General features: G+C 44.8%; 2 protein-coding genes across 4 annotated transcripts; both read right to left on the bottom strand.

Moving 5' to 3' along the window:
* Window positions 1-2336: 2336 nt before the first annotated feature.
* On the bottom strand, window positions 2337-3899 carry LOC136551971 (blue copper protein-like). 3 transcript variants are annotated; one of them, XM_066543497.1, is made up of 2 exons: window positions 3503-3628; window positions 2337-3378 (listed from the first exon to the last, which is right to left on the bottom strand). In XM_066543497.1, exons 1-2 carry the CDS (start codon window positions 3548-3550, stop codon window positions 3010-3012), a joined length of 417 nt encoding a protein of 138 aa, XP_066399594.1. In that variant the 5' UTR covers window positions 3551-3628; the 3' UTR covers window positions 2337-3009. The 3 variants fall into 3 exon arrangements, with proteins under 3 accessions (XP_066399594.1, XP_066399593.1, XP_066399592.1); XM_066543496.1 differs by having other exon boundaries at window positions 2337-3387; window positions 3503-3611; XM_066543495.1 differs by having other exon boundaries at window positions 2339-3344; window positions 3503-3899.
* A 5795-nt stretch (window positions 3900-9694) lies between these two features.
* On the bottom strand, window positions 9695-10573 carry LOC136551970 (mavicyanin-like). Its single transcript, XM_066543494.1, has 2 exons — window positions 10317-10573; window positions 9695-10219 (listed from the first exon to the last, which is right to left on the bottom strand). The coding sequence occupies exons 1-2, from the start codon at window positions 10495-10497 to the stop codon at window positions 9888-9890; spliced, it is 513 nt and encodes a 170-aa protein (XP_066399591.1). The 5' UTR covers window positions 10498-10573; the 3' UTR covers window positions 9695-9887.
* Between the last annotated feature and the right edge of the window lie 9008 nt (window positions 10574-19581).

The raw sequence follows: 19581 nt of genomic DNA, 5'->3' as shown, positions 1-19581 counted from the left end.
GAGTCCTCGGATAAAGGCGGTGATGACTTTAGCTTCCGTGATGTTGGGGATAGAGTTCCTCATCTCGGAGAAACACCGGATGTAGCTGTGGAGGAGCTCGGATGGCTTCTGGTTGATGCGGTTGAGATCATGCTTCGTGCCGGGTCATGTACACATGGCCATATAGTTGTCGGCGAAGACTTTCTTCAACTCTTCCCATGAGCCGATGGAGTCCGGCGCAAGGCTGGTGAACCAGCTCATGGCGGGTGGCATGAGCATGATGGGGAGATAATTTGCCATGACGCTGGTGTCTCCTCCCGCGGTGCGGACGGAAGTGGCGTAAGCCTATAGCCACTGAGTTGGGTTCATTCTTTCTTCATAGGGCTCGACCCCGGTGATCTTAAAACAATGGGGCAACCGAAGCATTCGGAGTGCCCTTGTGAAAGCCGGAGGCCCCTCAGGGTTGTCGACACCGTCGTCCATGGTGTTGTGGTCAGGGATAGGCTCGAGGGCTGAGTCCGGGTTGCCATGCTCCTTTTCGTAATCCTGGCGGCGACGCACTTCGTCTTCATGGCGACCAAAGCAACGTTGCTCGATACGCCGCCGCGCATCCCGGAGGTTGGTAAGATGTACTCTGGCATCCTGTTCGACCTCCTGGCCGTGCTGGCGATGGTGTTCGGTGTGATGCCCCCCGGGTCCCCCCTGGAGAAGTAGCGACTGGTCAGCGAAACGACTTTGACTGGGGCGGCGATTGGACCTCGGTGCAGCTGATCGGTGAATCGTGCTCGTAGAGCACGAAGGTCTCTGATCCTCGTGGATCTCGTTGACCTGACAGTGAGTCACTTTAAGCATGGCGGCGATCTTGGCGAGCTCGGGCGTTTGAGGGAAACGAGCGAGCTCGTTGGCGGCTACCGCCAGATTAGCGCTTGGAGTCTTGAAGACGTCATGGCCGTCGACGCGGAGAAATTCCTCGTCGAGGTCGCGGTGGAGCGGGAGCAGTCTTCCTTGAGAATCGGTCCGATTATTCCGAGCAACCTTGGCCCTCGCGATGGCTGCCTCGATTTCTCGCCGCTGCGCGTGGTTGACGTTCTGGTTCTCCCGAGCAACGCGCTCCTCCTCGGTTTCACCGTTCCGAGGAGGGCTATCGATGCTGACATTGAAGATCGCACCACCCTGGAATTGTGGAAGGAGAAATTGATCGAAGAAGGTTTCGGCGAGGGTCTCCGTAGAGCCCTGAGACTCGGAACCCGGAGTTTCTTCCGGGATGGTCTGGAGGTGCGCCCCGGGGCTCCAGCCTAAGTGTAGCGTGTTGACGGCCGGGGGAAGCTGGATGGTGACCTGGTCGGCGAGTTTGCCCCTTAGGGCATGCTGGTAAGCGGCAATGGCGTTGGAGAATCCGTAGGGTAGGGCCGTAGCCCCTGCAGTTTCCCGAGCAGCCTCCGATAGATCTGGATCGGAGGGTGGTCGGCGCTGAACCAGAGTGTCCAGTGCCGATTTAGCGATGGAGAGACAATCGGCGAGCTTCAGTCCGACCCGATCGATGGATTCGATTAGATCGTCGTTGTTGATCGGCCTCCTCTGGTAGCGAGGAAGCGGACGGCGAGTCGTTGCCGAAGGAGACCTCGGAATCGGCTCCGAGATCGGATCTACAGTTGCAAGTGCGGGGGTGGCCGGCGCAGAACCGATCTGCCCCGGTTCGAGGAGCTTTCCGACTCCGTTAGCGTTGATGACCCACGAGATGGATCCGACCATGAAGATCTGGCCGGACTGCGGAAGGGACGAAGAGCCTACGAAAAAACCATCTTGTTCGATAAGAAAACAGCACGCACACCCCTACCTGGCGCGCCAACTGTCGACAGAATGTCGTTGGCAGTCCTCCGAGGGGTATCCCACGAAGGTAGATTGATCGGCAGAGGATCGTGAGATCAACAACAAGAAGGCAACAGAGACACACGAGTTAGACAGGTTTAGGCCGTCAGTATAACGTAATACCCTACTCCTGTGGTCTGTTGGTTTGTATTAGCTATTGTATGATATGCCGTGATTTTAGAGGGGGTCCCTGCCCGCCTTATATAGTCCGGGAGATAGGGTTACAAATCGGTTAGGTCTGAGAGATAACCGGAAAGTAATAACTGATTACAAGAATCTTAGGATCATACATATCCTAACAGATCTCGTAGTATCTTCAGGATATCTTCCCGATATCTTGCGGAAGGCGCCAAGCAGAGTCGTGCCTCGCAAGGCTTCTTCTTGTGGGCTGGGCCACCCCTAGAGGCGCAGCCCATGTGGTCTGCCGTGGGTATCCAGGGTCGTACACCCCACAAAAAACTACAGGATTCCAAAACACATGAATGAAAAACTTACACCTATTTGGAACTCAAGAATAGAAAATACTCGAAGCAGGAGAATAATAATAATAAGCAGGAGAATAATAATAATAAGATGAAATCATTAATAACCATATTATCACTAATAATCACTGCACTTGAACTAAATATGGGGTCTATTAGCTGGCATCAGCTAGGTGCTTATATGCGGGCCCTCCATGATCGGCATGCTGAACAAGCCACAGGAATTTCCTTTAGCTATGAGCTCATGTTTTCTTTCCTGCGTTTTGTACAGGAAAGTTCACCTTTCCCCACTAGAGAAAGTCGTTTATCCTCCGTTCCAAATAACTGATCTTGAAAAGAGTCCTTTAAATTTCCTATGATCCTTGATCCAAACGGCCCTTAATAAACATGTAAATTTCCTATAGGTGGAGGTGGAGCATAAGAGCCCTCCTGTTGGCGGACCTTTTCCTCGGGTTCCTTCCATTTTTTTTCACAAGCGAACGATGGAAGATCGGACACGATCGACACCAAAGCACCATGGACAGTTAGGAGCGCACGCATGATCAACTACTGGTGCCGATGAACTAGCTTATGCAGGAGTGGACAATCGCGAGAAAACCTATAGCAGAGATGTGGAAAATTACATAGAGTATCATACACGTACGACTCATGAACTGTCTGTGCCCGCGGCTGCGCTCCGTCAGAGCAGCCCAAGCTCGATTAGAGCCACCGTTGCGGCGGCGACGACGGGAGCCTTCACTGGAACCAGCAAGCCGCCACCAGCGTTGGTGCCTGTCACTTCAAGGCCGCCGCTGCCAGCTGAGGCCGTCACCGACACGTTGACGGCGAGCTTCATGCCGCCGGCGCAGTGGTCGAGCATGATGCAGATGAAGTAGTGCATGCCGGGGGTCGCGAGCGTCACGGTGGTTAGGCCGCTGGTGTTGTCCTCGCTCATCGCGTCGCTGCCGGAGCAGGCGTCGTACTCGCTCTTGCTCACCTTGGTTACGGTGTGATCCGTCCTCACGTAGCTGAACACTGCGCACGGCACGGTTTCCCCCACACAGTCAACCTTGCTTTGCTAATCAATGGTGTGTAAGCTGCAGTGCAACGATTGAACGATACATGCATATCACTGATATATAACCTATAGCCTATAGCCTATATAGGCAGGAGGCACCTAGAGCTTTACTCACATAGTTTGTCTCCGACGACGAACGTCTTGCCGCTGGCCCAGTCAGCATAGTCGACGCCGGTCATCCAGCTGTGCACGCCGCCGACGGTGTACGTCGTGGCCGATGCCAGCGACGCGTACACCGCAAAGAGCAGTACCGTGGCGCGAGACGAAGCGTTGGCTGCCATCGCCGCCGATGATCTTTAGCCTTAGCCTACTAGCTATGATGTGTCGCCCACCTAATAACCGCCTGACCGGAGGTTTTGTATGTCTTACATTCCATCAAACTGCAACCTCGCTTCCATTTATATAGATGATGCGAGCAAACACACTGTCAAGATGCTCCCTCTAAAAAAAACAGCTGCCATTCTGTCAGGACCTCGAGGGCACTGCACTGATGAAAACAGAAAAAGGGGATGTGCCTTGCTCTGAAAGCCGGATCGTCGAATGATGGCCACTTGGGCAGTCAACCGATGCCAAAATGCAGTGAGGAAGTGGAACCACCAACGGACAGGGCTGTTTCTATCGCTTTCACCTATTGCGTTGACCGGGTCAGCGGGTCTAAAGATAACCACGGTTCGGTGGAAACGTGTTCGAGGCTCCCTATATATATACATCAAGTTTTTAAATATAGTCCATCAACCCTAAACGAGCTACGATATTATTCCCCCCCGTTTTATATTATATAAGTTATTTTGCCTTTATGTTAAACCAAACTTTTCTAATTTTATTAATCAAGCCTATAGAAAAATGTACTAACATTTACGACACCAAATTTAGTTCCATTCAATCCATCATGCAATACTCCTATGTATTAAGAGTACACTTATTTATTTAGTATTGTAGATGTCAATAGAAAAAAAATATTTTTTATAAATTGGGCCAACGTTAGCTAAGCTAGACTTAGAACAAATTGAACAAATGTGACTTATAATTTGGGATGCACGGAGTATAAGACATAATTATTAAGTCATATACTATGCAAGATGCTTAAACACAATTACTTAAGGAGAGATAATATTATCATATCATTAAGTGTTGGTATAGAAGCTAATCTCTGCATTCCAAAAATGTGCTTGATATGCTCAACTACCTTGTTAGCACACATTAACTACATGGCAAACTTAAACATCTTATCTACCTTCTAAGCTTTAGGTGCTAATGGTATGGTGGAAAAACTGATTGTTTTAGCTAACCACCTTTTTTCGCTAAGCATATCCACATAGATACATATAGAAGTTAGAGTTTAGCACACATAATGATCAAAATTACTTATATTTGTGCTATATCCCTTTGTTCATTTTCTAACACAATACTTATACCAAGTGCTTCGTAATCTCTGATTGTGATGAACCTACCAATTAATCTATAAGCCCTCTTTAGTAGGGTTTGGGTTACTCCAAAAATAGAGAAGCCAAGAAAAACCTTGTTTTGGTGGCTTCGGCTTCTGGCCCTAAGGGGTTAAGACAGCTTTGGTTTCACAATTTTTTGCTTGGTTTTTGCTTCATAAATCATTCTCGTGTGTGCTCGTTTGGTACTGCTTTTAATTAAGCCATGGATAAGCCCCAACAGAAGTCTTGCCAAAGAGGGATATATTTTTTCATCCATATTTATTGCCTTTTTGTCTCTTTGCATGGTTCCTCCGTGTTTCAACATGCATTTTGTTGAAACCTTAGCCTAATTACGGTGGTGGCTGTTGCAACCTACATCTCATGACGTCATAAACTTATATTTTGAATTTCAATTTTTTTATTGACATGGTAAGTTGAAACTGTTGTGCTTTATTATACATTCTATTCTATTCAAAATTACCCTATGTATTTTTTATAAAAAACAAGGATATTATTAGGTCCTAGACTGCACTCTCTTAATTACTATAATGTTATGAATGGTTGTTTAAGCCTGCCCCACACTACTCAACATCGTGATGGAGCTTGGAGTGAGTTCTATGGGACAAACAATGCTAACCTTGAGAAGATATTAATACATAAGTATAACAATCATCATTTACCCTAAGGGACCGTTTGGATCCTTTCATTTGGAGGAATTGAAATCTACTTAATAAACTAGGCTGTTTGGCTTGAAATTTGACATTCCACCACTTTCCAAAGTTCACATATAAGACTATCTCAAATTAATAGGGTGAGAGATGGAAATTGATTCTATAGATCATCATGTCATACTTTGCAACTTATAATACGCTCTTCAACTCGCTCCTCTACGGTAGAAATGCAACAAATAAGTATCTCTTTTATATAGCCAACAATAATATATAAATATAATACATATATAACTATATTAGCTTAATTAATACGTGTCTATCGGGAATTGTTCCAATATCCTCTTTCTAAAAAATAGCACGGATCTTAAAGCATCCTATCTAAATAGGTTTTTTCTTAATTGTTTTTCCTAGGACCCGCAATCCCGCACGGGCCTGAGCCTGGCCCGTTCAACTCGTGTCCATCCCTGACCCAAAGCCGAACACATCTTCTAGATCCCCCTTTCTTCTTCGGTGTGCATTTTGTTTCCTCGTCGACGGAGACGGAGACGTCGCCGGGAGAAAACAACTCGGGTGCTCGTGCACACCAAGACAGATTTCTTCCCATGCTGTCTTCTAGCCGCGGATGCTGATGGTGTGCCAAAGGTGGACTTCTTCCTGGAGGAGTCGTTGAGCTGGTCTATGTACGGCCACGGGCCGGGGTCCCGGGGCGGCCGGACCACCTCATGGCGGTTCGTGGAGTCCACGGAGGCATGGAGCTGCACTGCACAGGCCGGTCCATGGAGCAGACCATGCCCCGTTCGCTAAATCTGAAACTTAACTAAAACTGGCTGAAAAACATGGTTCTCGTTGAATTATTATGGGAGAAAAACACTGTTCCGACTGAAAAAACAAGCTGAACAGGCTGAATATGGGGTAAACCGAACGGAGCCCATATATCCTCGAGTCCATGGAATGGGTGCAGTTGATTCCTGAGCATGTAGATTAGTTGGGCAGTGCTGGCACCACCACGGCTTTGCCATCTCTCGTCCGCTCCATCTCCATCGTCGGGCATAGGTCCGCTGCTTGATGCCGCACGAGGAAAAGAAACAAGCAGAATCCGAACGAACAGGATGGAAGGATCGGAGGAGGGGATAAAGGTTCTGATGTCGTCCGCTGGTTCCGGTAATCGCCGGGGAATGGTCGGCGTTGTCCTTAACCTTTATTAACGAGTAAACGGAGTTGGCCGTTGGAAGACAGCCCCACCCGTGTTGTTCTCCTCCCGGCAACATGCGGCGACGCTACGATGGCAATCGGCAAGTCGGCAAGCACGCAGCGACAACGTGGTCGGGGCTGGACATGGGCTGGGTTGGACGAACAAGCCCATAGGGACCTAAGAGAAAAATAATTCAGAAAAAAAATAGTTGTGTGGACTGCTATGAGATTGGTGCTATTTTTTTAGAAAGAGGAGTATTGGAACAGTTCTCATGTATAAATTATGATAATTAAAATGAATTTAATTCCAAGGATCTAAATGGGGCCTAAAGAAATTTCAAAAACTAGAGAGGCCATGGCTACCTTTGGTCTACACTCTGCATTAACCTCCTTTGTCTCGCGATGGTAGATTTCCTCTATGTAACAAATATATGTGTCACAGTATTTTTTCCTAGAAAAAATAGTGTGTTTATAATTATATTATGAATATAGATATGTCATAATTATAAATAAATTTATCTAAACTAACATCTTACATAAATTATTGTCATGGGTATTAGTGTCATTAGTATATACTAGAAAATATACTAGTGTGTTGCTATCGGTTAAGGCTATATAGTAGGGAACATGTCAAGATAAGATAACCACGGTTTTGGCTCCAGGTATCTTCAAGGCTACTTAACCCGTGTCGGAGGGGCGTGTGGAGTGGGTCACCTAAACCTATGACTAGGTTATCAATTCGGCTCAGATGAGGGGCATGTCGTTGTGGATAAAAAGTGTGAATGACCTGATCCACGAGTATCATCACAGAGGACAGAACTAGCATATAGGCATAGGGTGGGTTGGGTCATCTACTTGGAGTCTGTAGTTTACTCGGTGTATCTTCACACTACAAGAAATATGTCCTCTACTTGATATGTAAGGCATAGATAAACCTTATCCCTTACGGCTCGAGATTCTATTGTAGCCGACTAGGAAACATATCTGTAAATGCATTTAGAGGTAGAACTAACCTTAGACCCCTAACCCCGAATGTACAAGGTGGGTAAGGAGCCCTCTGATTAGTACATCTCATATACTGGCCATAAGGAATACAACCACAGACATAGGGTGTAGGGTGATACCTTATCACGAGGGTTTGAACCTATATACAACATTGTCCCTTGTGCTACTATCTAGTTTCATCCGCATTAATACCCCATAATTTTTGCTAGAGACAAATATACAGACAAGAAGAACTAGTTATGGACACACCTCCCTACAATAAAATGATATCACATTGTTGTTCTCCCTAACTCATTGCTCTGCTCACATCTATAGCTCTTATAGCCAAGCTAGTCAGCATTGCTGATGTGGACGAGAGGAAGGAGACGGAGGAGAGTTTGACTCTCACACGCAAACAACAAGCTGAACACGGTATCCTATGTATTGGTAGGCCCAGATAGCAGGTGGATGAGGAGGAATAGGAAGGTGAATGTGAGGGATGAGAAAAAGTAGTAGCATATAATAATAAAAAATTATAGACAAATAGAAGATAACTATTGTATAACTTAAATCTTACGACTTGATTTATACGCAATTACATAGCTTTATTATTGATCTTGCTCTTATATGCTTCGCCCTACTGTGTTTGTCACTACAGCTCCAGCATAGGTCAAAAAGTCAATGAAGGCGCATGGAGGCCAGCGGGATAGGTGCTGGCAAATTTATGGTGGATAATTTTGATACAAGGTGAAGTTGTTGTTTTAAATCTTTTTTAATGGCTGAAGTGGGTAATTTATATGTAATTTTAGAGACTTATTTTAATTTATCTTTTATAATAACAATTGCGGGTAATTTAGATGCAAATTTAGATAATTACTCTATGTAATTTTTTATTAGCAGAGATGTGTATTTTTAGAAAATAGAATAAATCGAATGGTTATTATTGATGATAGTGATTAGAGTATAACAAATTAAAGGTTAGATGTTTCTAATTATTATGAGGATTTTTAGAATTATCCCTTTTTTCTTAGCTAGTCTCATGAGAATTAGCGTGTACTCTTCCTTTTGTGTCTCCAACTAGTTATAGTAATGTTGACATCTAAAATATGAATGAGAGGGTTAAAAATAGACTGAAAAATAACGTGCACTAAAAAGGTCAAATTTGGATTGATTTAGAGCAAATTTGTAAAAAATAGTAAAAATCAGTGCACCAAGGTTTCAATTGAGGAAGACTAAAGGCTGGACAAACAGGCCCAGACCGGTTTCGGCAGAGAAGCCGTGTGAAGCATGTACAAACTAGTTCAAGCCAGTTTTGGAACCGTTCTGAGCCGGTTTTAAAAGTTCGAGGCTAAATCGTGATTTTCTTATCGGAAATTCCTCCGACCTCATAGGAAACTTATAGATTGCACTGAAATAAGTTTCCTACTAGGATAAAATTCACCCTCTCTATTTATATGAGAGAATCACACCTTAGTTTTTGGAGCCGTTTGGAAGAGCTCCAGCTCCAACTTCTCTGAAGAGAATCACTCCCAACTAGCAAAACGTTCAAAATGCTAACTGATTTAGGGGGGGTCAGGACAGAATCACTTCTCTATTCACACTAGCAGTTGGGAGCTAAAAAACTTGCTTTACCCTACTAGGAATCTAATCAAATCACTCCGTCGGAGAATAAGGAGCAGAGCTAAAGAATCAGGGAGCAAAGCTCCCCCAAACAGAGCCTTTATCTTCTACATCAAGATCTTCCATCCCTCTTCATGTCTATGAAATTTGCCAACGTTCTAGGTGTTCTTACTTATTGTAGGGCACCCCTGCTGACTCTTGTGCGTCTCCGCGACGTTTCTCTCTAGGAGGCGTTTGTGGGTCTTTCTGGCAAAGAACTAACACCGGGTGGCTGGTGTCACCGTCTAGATCTACCTCCGCTGTGTATATTAGCCTTGTGCGGGTCGGGCAATCTAGCCCTTAATCGTGTGTTGAGGGATTTAGCGTCAACTAGTACCGTGAGATATATATATTCTCAAATCACAAACGAACCAAAGAGACGTAAAGAGCAGGCACGAGTAAACGGAAAGTCGGAAACTCTGCAAGGGCACGGACATACTTGAGGTGCACGACGAACAATCGCCGGAAAACGTATCAAAATCTGGCCAATCACGGAGTACAATAGCCATGAAGCGTGAGACGACGTACAGTGAGTCAGTCACTGGCAATCGCGCGGTCATCGTTCCGGTCATCAGGACAGCACGAGCTTGATCATAGCCCCCGCGATCGCCTTGACGATGAAGGAGCTCGTCACCGGCCGAACCGAAGCGCCCGCGGCGTCGCCGGTCGGCGTCGTGGCTCCCGGAGGCGAGCCAGCCCCGGTGGCGACCGTGACGGCGAGCCTCATGCCAGCGGTGCAGTGGCCTGGGATGTTGCAGATGAAGTAGCGCGTGCCGGGCGCCGTGAGCGTGATGTTGGTCGATCCGCTGCGGTCGTTGCTCAGCGCGTTGCCTCCGGCGCAGGCGAAGTAGTCGGTCCTGCCCACCTCCGTCACCGTGTGCTCCTCGCTCGGGTAGTTAAACACTGCGATTATTTGCCACGGCGTGCCAATAATCCGTGTACGCGCAGCTGCAGTGCAGGCGATGCGATGAACCATGCATGAAGAGAGCAGACGACTCACCTAGTTTGTCTCCGATCGCGAATGTCTTTCCTTGGACCCAAGCGACGTAGTCCACGCCGGTCATCGTCCAGCCCTGGTCGTCACCGACGATGAACGTCGTCGTCGTGGCCGATGATAGCGCCGTCGTGTAGCCCGCGACGAGCAGTGCTAGGACACTAACCAAATAGCTGTGCTTGGCCATGGTGCGTCTTAGTCTGGCGACGTGTCGAGTCTCGGCGGGAGCTGACGATACCTGGATACGAACAGACCAATCGCCCCTGTCGTTGCTGTTTGCACACCTGACCGTGCTGGATGACCTATTTATAGACCATTTTGTTACTAGCATTTTATTTCTATAATTTTGGCCTCGTGTCAATTGCTCGACAACTTTTTTGACTATCTTCAGAAGTGGATGGTGAGTGCAATGTCGCAATTGCAATTGCAATTGGCATGCCCTTGTTGGTGCTACTAAAAAGCTTGACGCGAAAGCTGCACTAGGCCAGCAGCCAGATACCGGCTGTCATCTTCGTGGAATGAAGTGCATCATTTCGTGTGACCAGTAATACTTCCTAGATGCTTTCATGGATCGACCCCACGGCCACGGGGCGTTGAATATAGGAGAAATGAACATCTATCTCGAGCTATCTTATATCTGAATATATAATCGAAGACAGTGATATATAGGCAAATGGGTGATCAGGGAACTGATGCAAAGTTTGAGCAACATTAGCATCCTTGTCAGGGAACTGATACCATAGCGTATAGCAACATCAAGACCTAATGCTTTGACCGAGTGTCCTAAAGACACGGCCAAGACCAAGTCTCTCCTCGTGCTCAAGAATTACGTCATCTATCTATATATTATCTTATTAGAAGATTATTAAAAAGAGGCACCACATTCGTCGAGGAGGGTCTAAAGTTTTTCACATTAATCGAAAAAGAACAATAAACATGCTCTCTCCGTCCCAAAATTGATAACCTTATAGAATTTAAATTTTATCCCAAAATACTTGATATTCTCACTTCCCAATACATATTTCTCTTTTCCTAACATTATCGTTCTCTTTTCTCAATATATCTCCATCTCTACTCCAATCCTTGAGAGGCATTTTGGTCTTTTGGCTTTATCGTTGGTTTTCGTAAGAGATTCTAAAAACTCATCTAATATGGGACGGAGGGAGTACTCGACTAGATTTTATAATGATCTAACGACTTACATTAAACAAAAAGTCCATATCTAGTATAATAAATAAAATAATTGGGAATAATAAAATAAGAAAAAATAGAGATTCTGTTAGCGTATGAATTCAGAAAGAAAAAAATACCTAAAGAAAAAGTCCATGTAAAGCACAATTAATAAATTTTGAACTAAGCCGCATACAACCAAGATATGCAGCAGAGTGATACCTAAAGGAAAACAGAGTTTCATCTCCAAATGAATTGGAGAAGAAGTACCATTGATACGAATTCCAGTCACACACTAGCAAAGAGGTTGATCATATAACCAAGATATGCAGCAGAGTTAGGTTCAAACAACAACGCTGGCTAGAAAGTCGAAGAGACCGATTTGTTGCTCGTTCTTCGCTGACAAACTCATGAATGCCTTCTGGAAAGACCTATCAAGGAGGAGCACAATTGGAGTGCCCAAGGATCGGCAAGGCCACATAGAGTGCTGACAAATTTCATCGAGAGGAGTGCTGGATAGTAGGGAGTGGAAGAGCTTGAGATAGAAGAACAGGTAAATACTGTAATAGATTGATTTTTTTGGATGGATAGATGGATCTTTCAATCGGTTGTGAACCTCTCATATAAATAGAGGGGTGGTCTAATCCTAGTAGAAAATCTATTCAACAAGTAATTTACAAGTTTCCCACAAGATTGAAAGAGTTTCCGAAAGAAAGTCTCCAAAAGGATTTCGGACATACAAAACCGGCTCATGCCATTTTCAACAGTGACCTGCGGGCCTCCCTAGAAAAACCGGCATTGGCCAATTCTAACTACTGCTCAACCGAGGAAGCTCCAAACAGGCCTGGGCTGGGTTTTCTTGATTCCTTACAAATTTGGCCAAATTTAACCCTTTTCAAATACATTTGATTTCCAATACATTTTTTACTGTCCCGATCATATTTTGACTATCAACATATGTCCCATGTTTTTAAGAGAAGCATATGTGAGTTTAAAAGCACATGACAACCATAGCAACGACGTCAAGTTCATCGGTCTTTTTAGTTTAAGGGCGATGTATGCATCGGTCATTCTATTCTAAGGAAGATACATGCATATCAACCGTCATTCAAGCAGCTCTAACATTCTTGCTTGATTTTCTTACAACGAGTGTGTTGGAGCTTGAGTCGTTGCATCTTGGTCAAACCCAAAGGGCGCTACTTTTGTTGGAAGTATTTGGAGTTTGGCTTGGTACTCTTGGCTTCGTCATCATTTGCAGCAACTCCTATCTCCACTTTTTCCATAGAGGATTGAATCGTATTTTCAATAACAAGCAGCTCATCAATTCCATTGACCGGCACCTCCATGGAGCTGATAGCAAGAGAACTTTGCTTGATAGCCTTCATAGGAGCAGCAGACACCTCCTTAGGCACATAAACTTGCTTTAGAGGTGACCAGACTTCTTTGTTTATAGCCCCATTCATCAAATTGGTTCTTTGCTTGGTGTACTTGTTCATAAGTCAATCAAAAGTTGATTGCGACTTCACCTCCTTGCTAGAAACCTTAATCTTATTGGATCTCCAATTTTCAACGGGTCTTTGATGCACCTTTGTTAGACAATTGGATCACGCATAGATCTAGCCGGGTACTTGCTGTTGAATGGGTAGCATGTCCTAGTGCATGTTCTAGACAGAGATTAGAGGGAGGAGTGGAGGAACGTGTCGAACCTGACACTGTAGAGGAGGATCCGTTCACGTCCGCCATGGAGTCGGTGCCTGCGCTAGGGCAGCGACGGTTGGGGAAGAGGACGGTGATGAGCAGTGGCGACCGGCAGTGAAGACCGGTGGCGGCGCAGTGCAGTCCGACGTCGTGGGAGCCCTTCGGTGTAGATGCAGAGGCGGCGCGGCTGGTGGCTTCCCGTCACTGGTTGCACCCCTCTAGATTGGATTAGGGTTTAGGGATTTCGGTGGGGAGCTCGGCTCAGGCGAACCTCGTACTCAGAGCCGTCGGCCCCCACCTCTATATATATCGCAGTGTGACAAGGGCCCTCTAGCCATAGTGGGCTAGGCGCCCCCGATCAGGGCGCGGATCAAAGGCCTAACTAGGCCGTTGGGCCCAGTTTAGGATTAGAGATCAATCTAACAATCTCCCCCTTGATCTCCTACCATCTTTTAATTTCATATCATTTACTTTTGTTTATTCCATTACAGATTAGCGCATAGAGCATGTTTCATCGTCAGGGTCAATTGTCGATAGATTTAACAACTACAACACACCACTCTGTTTTGAAATAGATACTTAACCTTGGGCCTTCTTTTGTCCAGGAATTATAGGCTTTCGCTTAAACCCATGCCAGCTACATGTTCTCTGAACACGTTTGGTGGTAAGCCTTTTGTAAGCGGATCCGCGAGCATCTTTTCGGTACTTATATGCTCAAGACTTATGACATGATTCCGGACTTTATCTTTTACAACATAATACTTTATGTCAATGTGTTTGGCAGCACCACTCGACTTATTGTTGTGAGCATACTGTACTGCCAAATTATTATTGCAGTATAACTTAAGTGTCTATAGATGTCGTCAACTACCTTCAAACCGGGTATGAACTTCTTTAGCCAGTTCACCTACCCCGTTGCCTCATAACATGCTACAAACTCGGCATACATTGTGGACGATGTAGTGACGGTTTGCTTTGAGCTTTTCCATGAAATAGCTCCCCCTGCGAGAGTGAATACATATCTAGACGTGGATTTTCTATCATCTTCCGCATAATCAGAATCTGAATATCCCACTATATGGAGTGAATCTGATCTTCTATACGTCATCATGAGGCTTTTCATTCCTTGCAAATAATACAAGACTTTCTTTACTAATTTCTAGTGTTTTGTTCCAGGATTGCTCTGGAATCTGCCAAGTAACCCGGTAACAAATGCCAAGTCAGGGCGCGTACATACTTGAACATATTGCAAGCTTTCGACAGCTGAAGTATATGGAACCGTTTTCATTTGATCGATCTCATACTGATTCCTGGGGTATTGAAAATCCCCATATTTATTGCCCTTGACTATAGGAGCAAGTGAGGGACTACATTTGTGCATACTGAATTTCTTTAAGATTTTTCTATGTATGCCTTTTGTGACAGTCCTAATACCCCTTTACTTCTATCTCGGTGAATCTCGATCCCTAGAACGAATGAAGCTTCACCAAGATCTTTCATATTAAATTTTGAGGATAAAAACTTTGTCTCTAGTAGTAGACTGACATCACTACTAGCAAGTAAGATATCATCCACATACAGGACAACAAAGATAAACTTCCCATTCTTAAACTTTACATAGACATAATTGTCCTCTATATTCTCTTTAAACCCAAAATTTCTTATTGTCTGATCAAACTTCAAGTACCACTATCTTGAAGCTTGTTTTAATCCATAAATGGATTTCTTTAGGCGGCATCCCATTCGTTCTTTTTCTTTCATGACAAAATCTTTCGGTTGTGCTATGTAAATATTTTCCTCCAAGTCCCCATTGAGAAATATCGTCTTTACATCAATCTGATGTAATTCTAAATCGTAATGTGCCACTAACGCCATTATGATTCTGAATGAATCCTTACATGAGACTGGAGAAAATGTCTCATTGTAATCAATCTCTTCTCTTTGTGTAAAGCCTTTTGCCACAAGTCACGCTTTATATCTCTCTATATTCCCTTGAGAGTTAAGTTTTGTTTTATAGACCCATTTATAGCCTACTGTTTTGGCTCCTTTAGGAATTATTTCCAAGTCCCAACTTTATTGGCATTCATAGATTTCATTTCATCTTCCATGACCTCAAGCCACTTTGATGAATGATCACTTCTCGTGGCTTCTTCAAATGAGGTGGGATCATCCTCTATTTAAAATTCCTTAGTGTTGTATACTTCATACTCAGCAGGAACAGCTGATTTTTTAACTCTTTGAGACCTTCTAGGGGCCTCCACATTTGGCACATCTTCTGTTTGAGGCTGTTGTTGCTCTCCCTCATGTGTGGCAATAGGTTCTACAGGATCCTGAAGAATAGGTTCCTCATCATCATTCATTGTTGCCACAGACGGAATAACAACAGGTGCTGGCACCATAGTATCTTGCACTGTCAGTGCAGCGATAGCAGGTAGTGAGAAAAATGGTTCATGAATCATCGGAGTGGGCGCATACACCCGCTTCTCTTCAAGGTCAATTTCTCGAGCTACCATGCTCCCCTCATCATTTCATCCTCTAGGAAGACAGCGTGTCTCGTTTTCACAAACTTTGTATGTCTGTCTGGACATTAAAAATGAAAACCTTTTGATTTTTCTAGGTAGCCAATGAAATAGCAACTTACTATTTTGGGATCTAACTTTCTAATATTTGGGTTAAATACTTTAGCCTCAGCAGGACTCCCCCACACACGTAAGTGGTTTAGTGATGGTACTCTTCTTGTCCACAACTCATACGATGTTTTGGGCACCGACTTACTTGGTACTCTATTGAGAATATGAATAGTGGTTTTTAACGCCTCCATCCACAGGCTCAACGGTAAGGTGGAGTAACTTATTATACTGCACACCATATCCATCAGGGTACGATTGCGTCTTTTAGCTACTCCATTCTGCTGAGGTTCGTCCGGTGTAGAATACTAGGCTACTATGCCATTCTCCTGTAAAAACCTTGCAAAAGGTCCAGGAACTTGGCCATATGGGGTATGCCGACCGTAGTACCCCCCACGGTCAGACCTGACTATCTTAATCTTTAAATTGTGTTGGTTTTCAACTTCTACCTTAAATATCTTAAATTTATCCAATGCTTCTGTTCTTTCTTTGATTGGATAAATGTAGCCATAACAGGGGTAATCGTCTATGAATGTTATGAACGAATCATAACCATCCACACTCTTTACAGGAAATGGACCACAGATGTCTATGTGAATAATCTATAAAATTCCTGCGCTTCATTTGACATCTTTCTTAATTTTCTTTACATTCTTTCCTTTTATGCATTCTCTCCATTGTTCTAAATCTGAGAACTCTAATGGAGGAAGAATATCATTCTTAACTAGTCTTTCTATTATCCCCTTCAAAATATGGCCTAAATGACAGTGCCATAATTTCGACGACGCATCGTGAGCTCTCTTTCGTTTTCTGTTTACATTCGCAGACGAGGATACATTCTCATTGTTGCACGCAACGTTCCCATCATAGCATACAACATTCACATCATCACGTAGTGATAACAAATAAAGCTCATTTTGTAAGATAGCAAGACCAACACATGCATTATTAAATGTTATCTTACATTTGCCATTTCCTAAAATGGCAATCATATCTATCATTGTCCAAGCACGAAACACTAATCAAGTTTGTCTGTAGAGAGGGAACATAAAGTACATCTCTGAGTAAAAGTGTGAAGCCATCAGCAAGCTCTAGAGAAAGATCGCCAACGGCTTCGACATCTGCTCGGACTCCATTTGCAACTTTAACATGTCTTTTGCTTCTTTGCGTAGTCCTCGTCGAACGGAATCCCTATAAAGAATTAGCAACATGAACAGTTGCACCTGAGTCAATCTACCAAGTAGATTTCAAATACTGTACATACAAGGATTCATTTATGAATGTAATAATGTTCTCACATTTCTTTACCATGATCATCTTTAAGTAATCGGGACAATCTTTCTTATAATGTCCTGTCTTCTTGCAATAGAGATGCTGGTCTTTCTCTACTGTGAACTTGTTCTGCTGAGGCTGATGCAGCATGGGACCCTTTCCCTTTGACTTTGAGGAGGAATTAGCATTATTATTCTTTTTCTTGTTGTCTTTCACATAATTGATAGTGCCACCATTGGTTCGAATTTAATAATGAAAATAACAACTTTAAATACACAGCGGAAAAAATAAACTCATTTTCTTGAATTTTACCCACAGGGAAAATATACTTTTCTATTTTCTTTTGAGCCAATTTCCATTTTTTAATTTTTCTAGAAAAAGAAAAATAGGAAAATTGGGCTCCCTCTTTACTGTTACTGGGCCCGAAGCCAGCAATTTGGCTTGGCCCACCACCTCTGTGCGGCGCCCGGCCGCACCCAGGCCGCAACGTGGGCCTGGGCCGGCAAAGTGTCGTGGCCGCACGCGCCCACCTGGGCCATGAAATGGCCCACTCGATCTGAGTCGTCGGATCACATCCGACGGTCGCCCGACCATCTCGCCCAAACAAAAAAGGCCCGACCGGCCACGTCGGCCGAAACCCTAACTCCCATTCTACTCCTCCCCTTCTCTCTCAGTCGCGCGGAGCCCGAGCGAGAGCGAGCATGAGCGAGAGCAAGAATGAGCGAGCAGACAACTCGGCGCCGTCGTCGGCCCCCTCCCCAGCGAGTGCGCTCCCCAGTGGGTGAGCGCGCCGCCATCGAGCGGCCTAGCTGTGGCGCCTCTTTGGCAAGAGCCCGGTGAGCAGCGCCCCCGGCTCGGCCTTCTTTTCCCCACACGTCGGTGAGGCAGTAGCGTTGCACAGCGGCGAGGTAGGCCTCCCCTTCCCCTTCTTCCCCTTTGGATTTGCTTCTCTGTTTGTGTTCTCGGATTGAACAGATTGGGGATGGGGTCAAAAATTAGGGTTAGGGTTTCAGAATGGGCACTGTTCTTCTTCCCCAGTTGATTGTGGGTTTAGGGTTCGATTTAGACTTGAAGCCGAACCCTCCTTCTCTTCTTTCTTTCACCCAGTTAGGGTTAGGGTTAGGGAAAACCCTAGTCTGCTCAGATCCGAAGGGATCTAATTCGATTCTTTTCTTTTCTAGTCTAATTCTAGACCTTGTCGTGATCTACACCTAGCAAAATGGCTCTGATACCATTGTTAGACAATTGGATCATGCATAGATCTAGCCGGGTACTTGCTGTTGAATGGGTAGCATGTCCTAGTGCATGTTCTAGATAGAGATTAGAGGGAGGAGTGGAGGAACGTGTGGAACCTGACACCGTAGAGGAGGATCCGCTCGCGTCCGCCATGGAGTCGGTGTCTGCGCTAGGGCAGTGACGGTTGGGGAAGAGGACGATGATGAGCAGTGGCAACCGACAGTGAAGACCGGTGGCGGCACAGTGCAGTCCAGCATCGTGGGAGCCCTTCGGTGTAGATGCAGAGGCAGCGCGACTGGTGGCTTTCCGTCACTGGCTGCGCCCCTCTAGATCAGATTAAGGTTTAGGGATTTCGGTGGGGAGCTCGGCTCAGGCGAACCTCGTACTCAAAGCCGTCGGCCCCCATCTCTATATATAGCGCAGTATGACAGGGGCCCTCCAGCCATAGTGGGCTAGGCGCACCCGATCAGGGCACGGATCAAAGGCCCAACTAGGCCATTGGGCCTAGTTAGTGATTAGAGATCAATCTAATAACCTTAACTAGGATAATTTGAGAGTTGGCCTTACTACTTTTGTTATCCATCACCTTGATGACGACAACAATAACATCTTCGTTTGCTTTCCAATAGGAGTTTTCAGTTGTCCACTGAGCCCAGATGACTTGATGGTAATTTTTGGCGCTCTCCCAACCAACAATGGACCTCTTGAGCACAACTTTGTGGCTTAAGGTCTTCGAATTTTTGCCATCTTCACTAGGATCACCAAGATACCAGGATTCTTCAATTCTAGAGTATTGATTGGGAAGTGCATTGTCTCAATCTGCATCCCTGATAGACTCAATCGTCCTTTATTAATGGCCGATTAAACTTGCCGATGAAAGACATTACAGTTGTTAGTAGCAAGAGAAGCAAAATTATTTCATTTGCAATATGCATGACGCTTCAACTCATCAATTGACAACAAAGGATGCAATAATTTAATGTATCTATTTTCAACATCTCATAATAAATACAATCCCTTCCTCTCACCGATTCCATTGTGAATGGGCTTGAGGAAAGAGCAAGAAACTGATTTGGCTTATGTAGGTTATACAAATTTAGCAACAAAACAATCTTTAGTTTCATCGTTAGAGCTATCTAAATAGTACTCAATGGCCTGCATGTTAGGACGATATGACTTATGAGATTCTCCAAAATTACTTTGGCTTTCGACGGCCAAAGCTTTTTACAATAATTGATTAATAGTGAGAAACTCAAAGTGCTCAAGAT

The sequence above is a fragment of the Miscanthus floridulus genome, chromosome 4 (assembly GCF_019320115.1).
Source record: "Miscanthus floridulus cultivar M001 chromosome 4, ASM1932011v1, whole genome shotgun sequence".
Taxonomy (NCBI): domain Eukaryota; kingdom Viridiplantae; phylum Streptophyta; class Magnoliopsida; order Poales; family Poaceae; genus Miscanthus; species Miscanthus floridulus.
The sequence above is the reverse complement of the archived record's forward strand: the minus strand, read 5'-3'. Positions and strand labels throughout refer to the sequence as shown.

Bases quoted from the DNA above. Each gene is read 5' to 3' on its own strand.
- LOC136551971 (XM_066543495.1), bottom strand. From the start codon at position 3,668: ATGGCAGCCAACGCTTCGTCTCGCGCCACGGTACTGCTCTTTGCGGTG. The intron at 3,345-3,502 runs GTGAGTAAAGCT...TGCCGTGCGCAG, and splicing joins CGTCGTCGGAGACAAACTAT to TGTTCAGCTACGTGAGGACG.
- LOC136551970 (XM_066543494.1), bottom strand. From the start codon at position 10,497: ATGGCCAAGCACAGCTATTTGGTTAGTGTCCTAGCACTGCTCGTCGCG. The intron at 10,220-10,316 runs GTGAGTCGTCTG...AAATAATCGCAG, and splicing joins CGCGATCGGAGACAAACTAG to TGTTTAACTACCCGAGCGAG.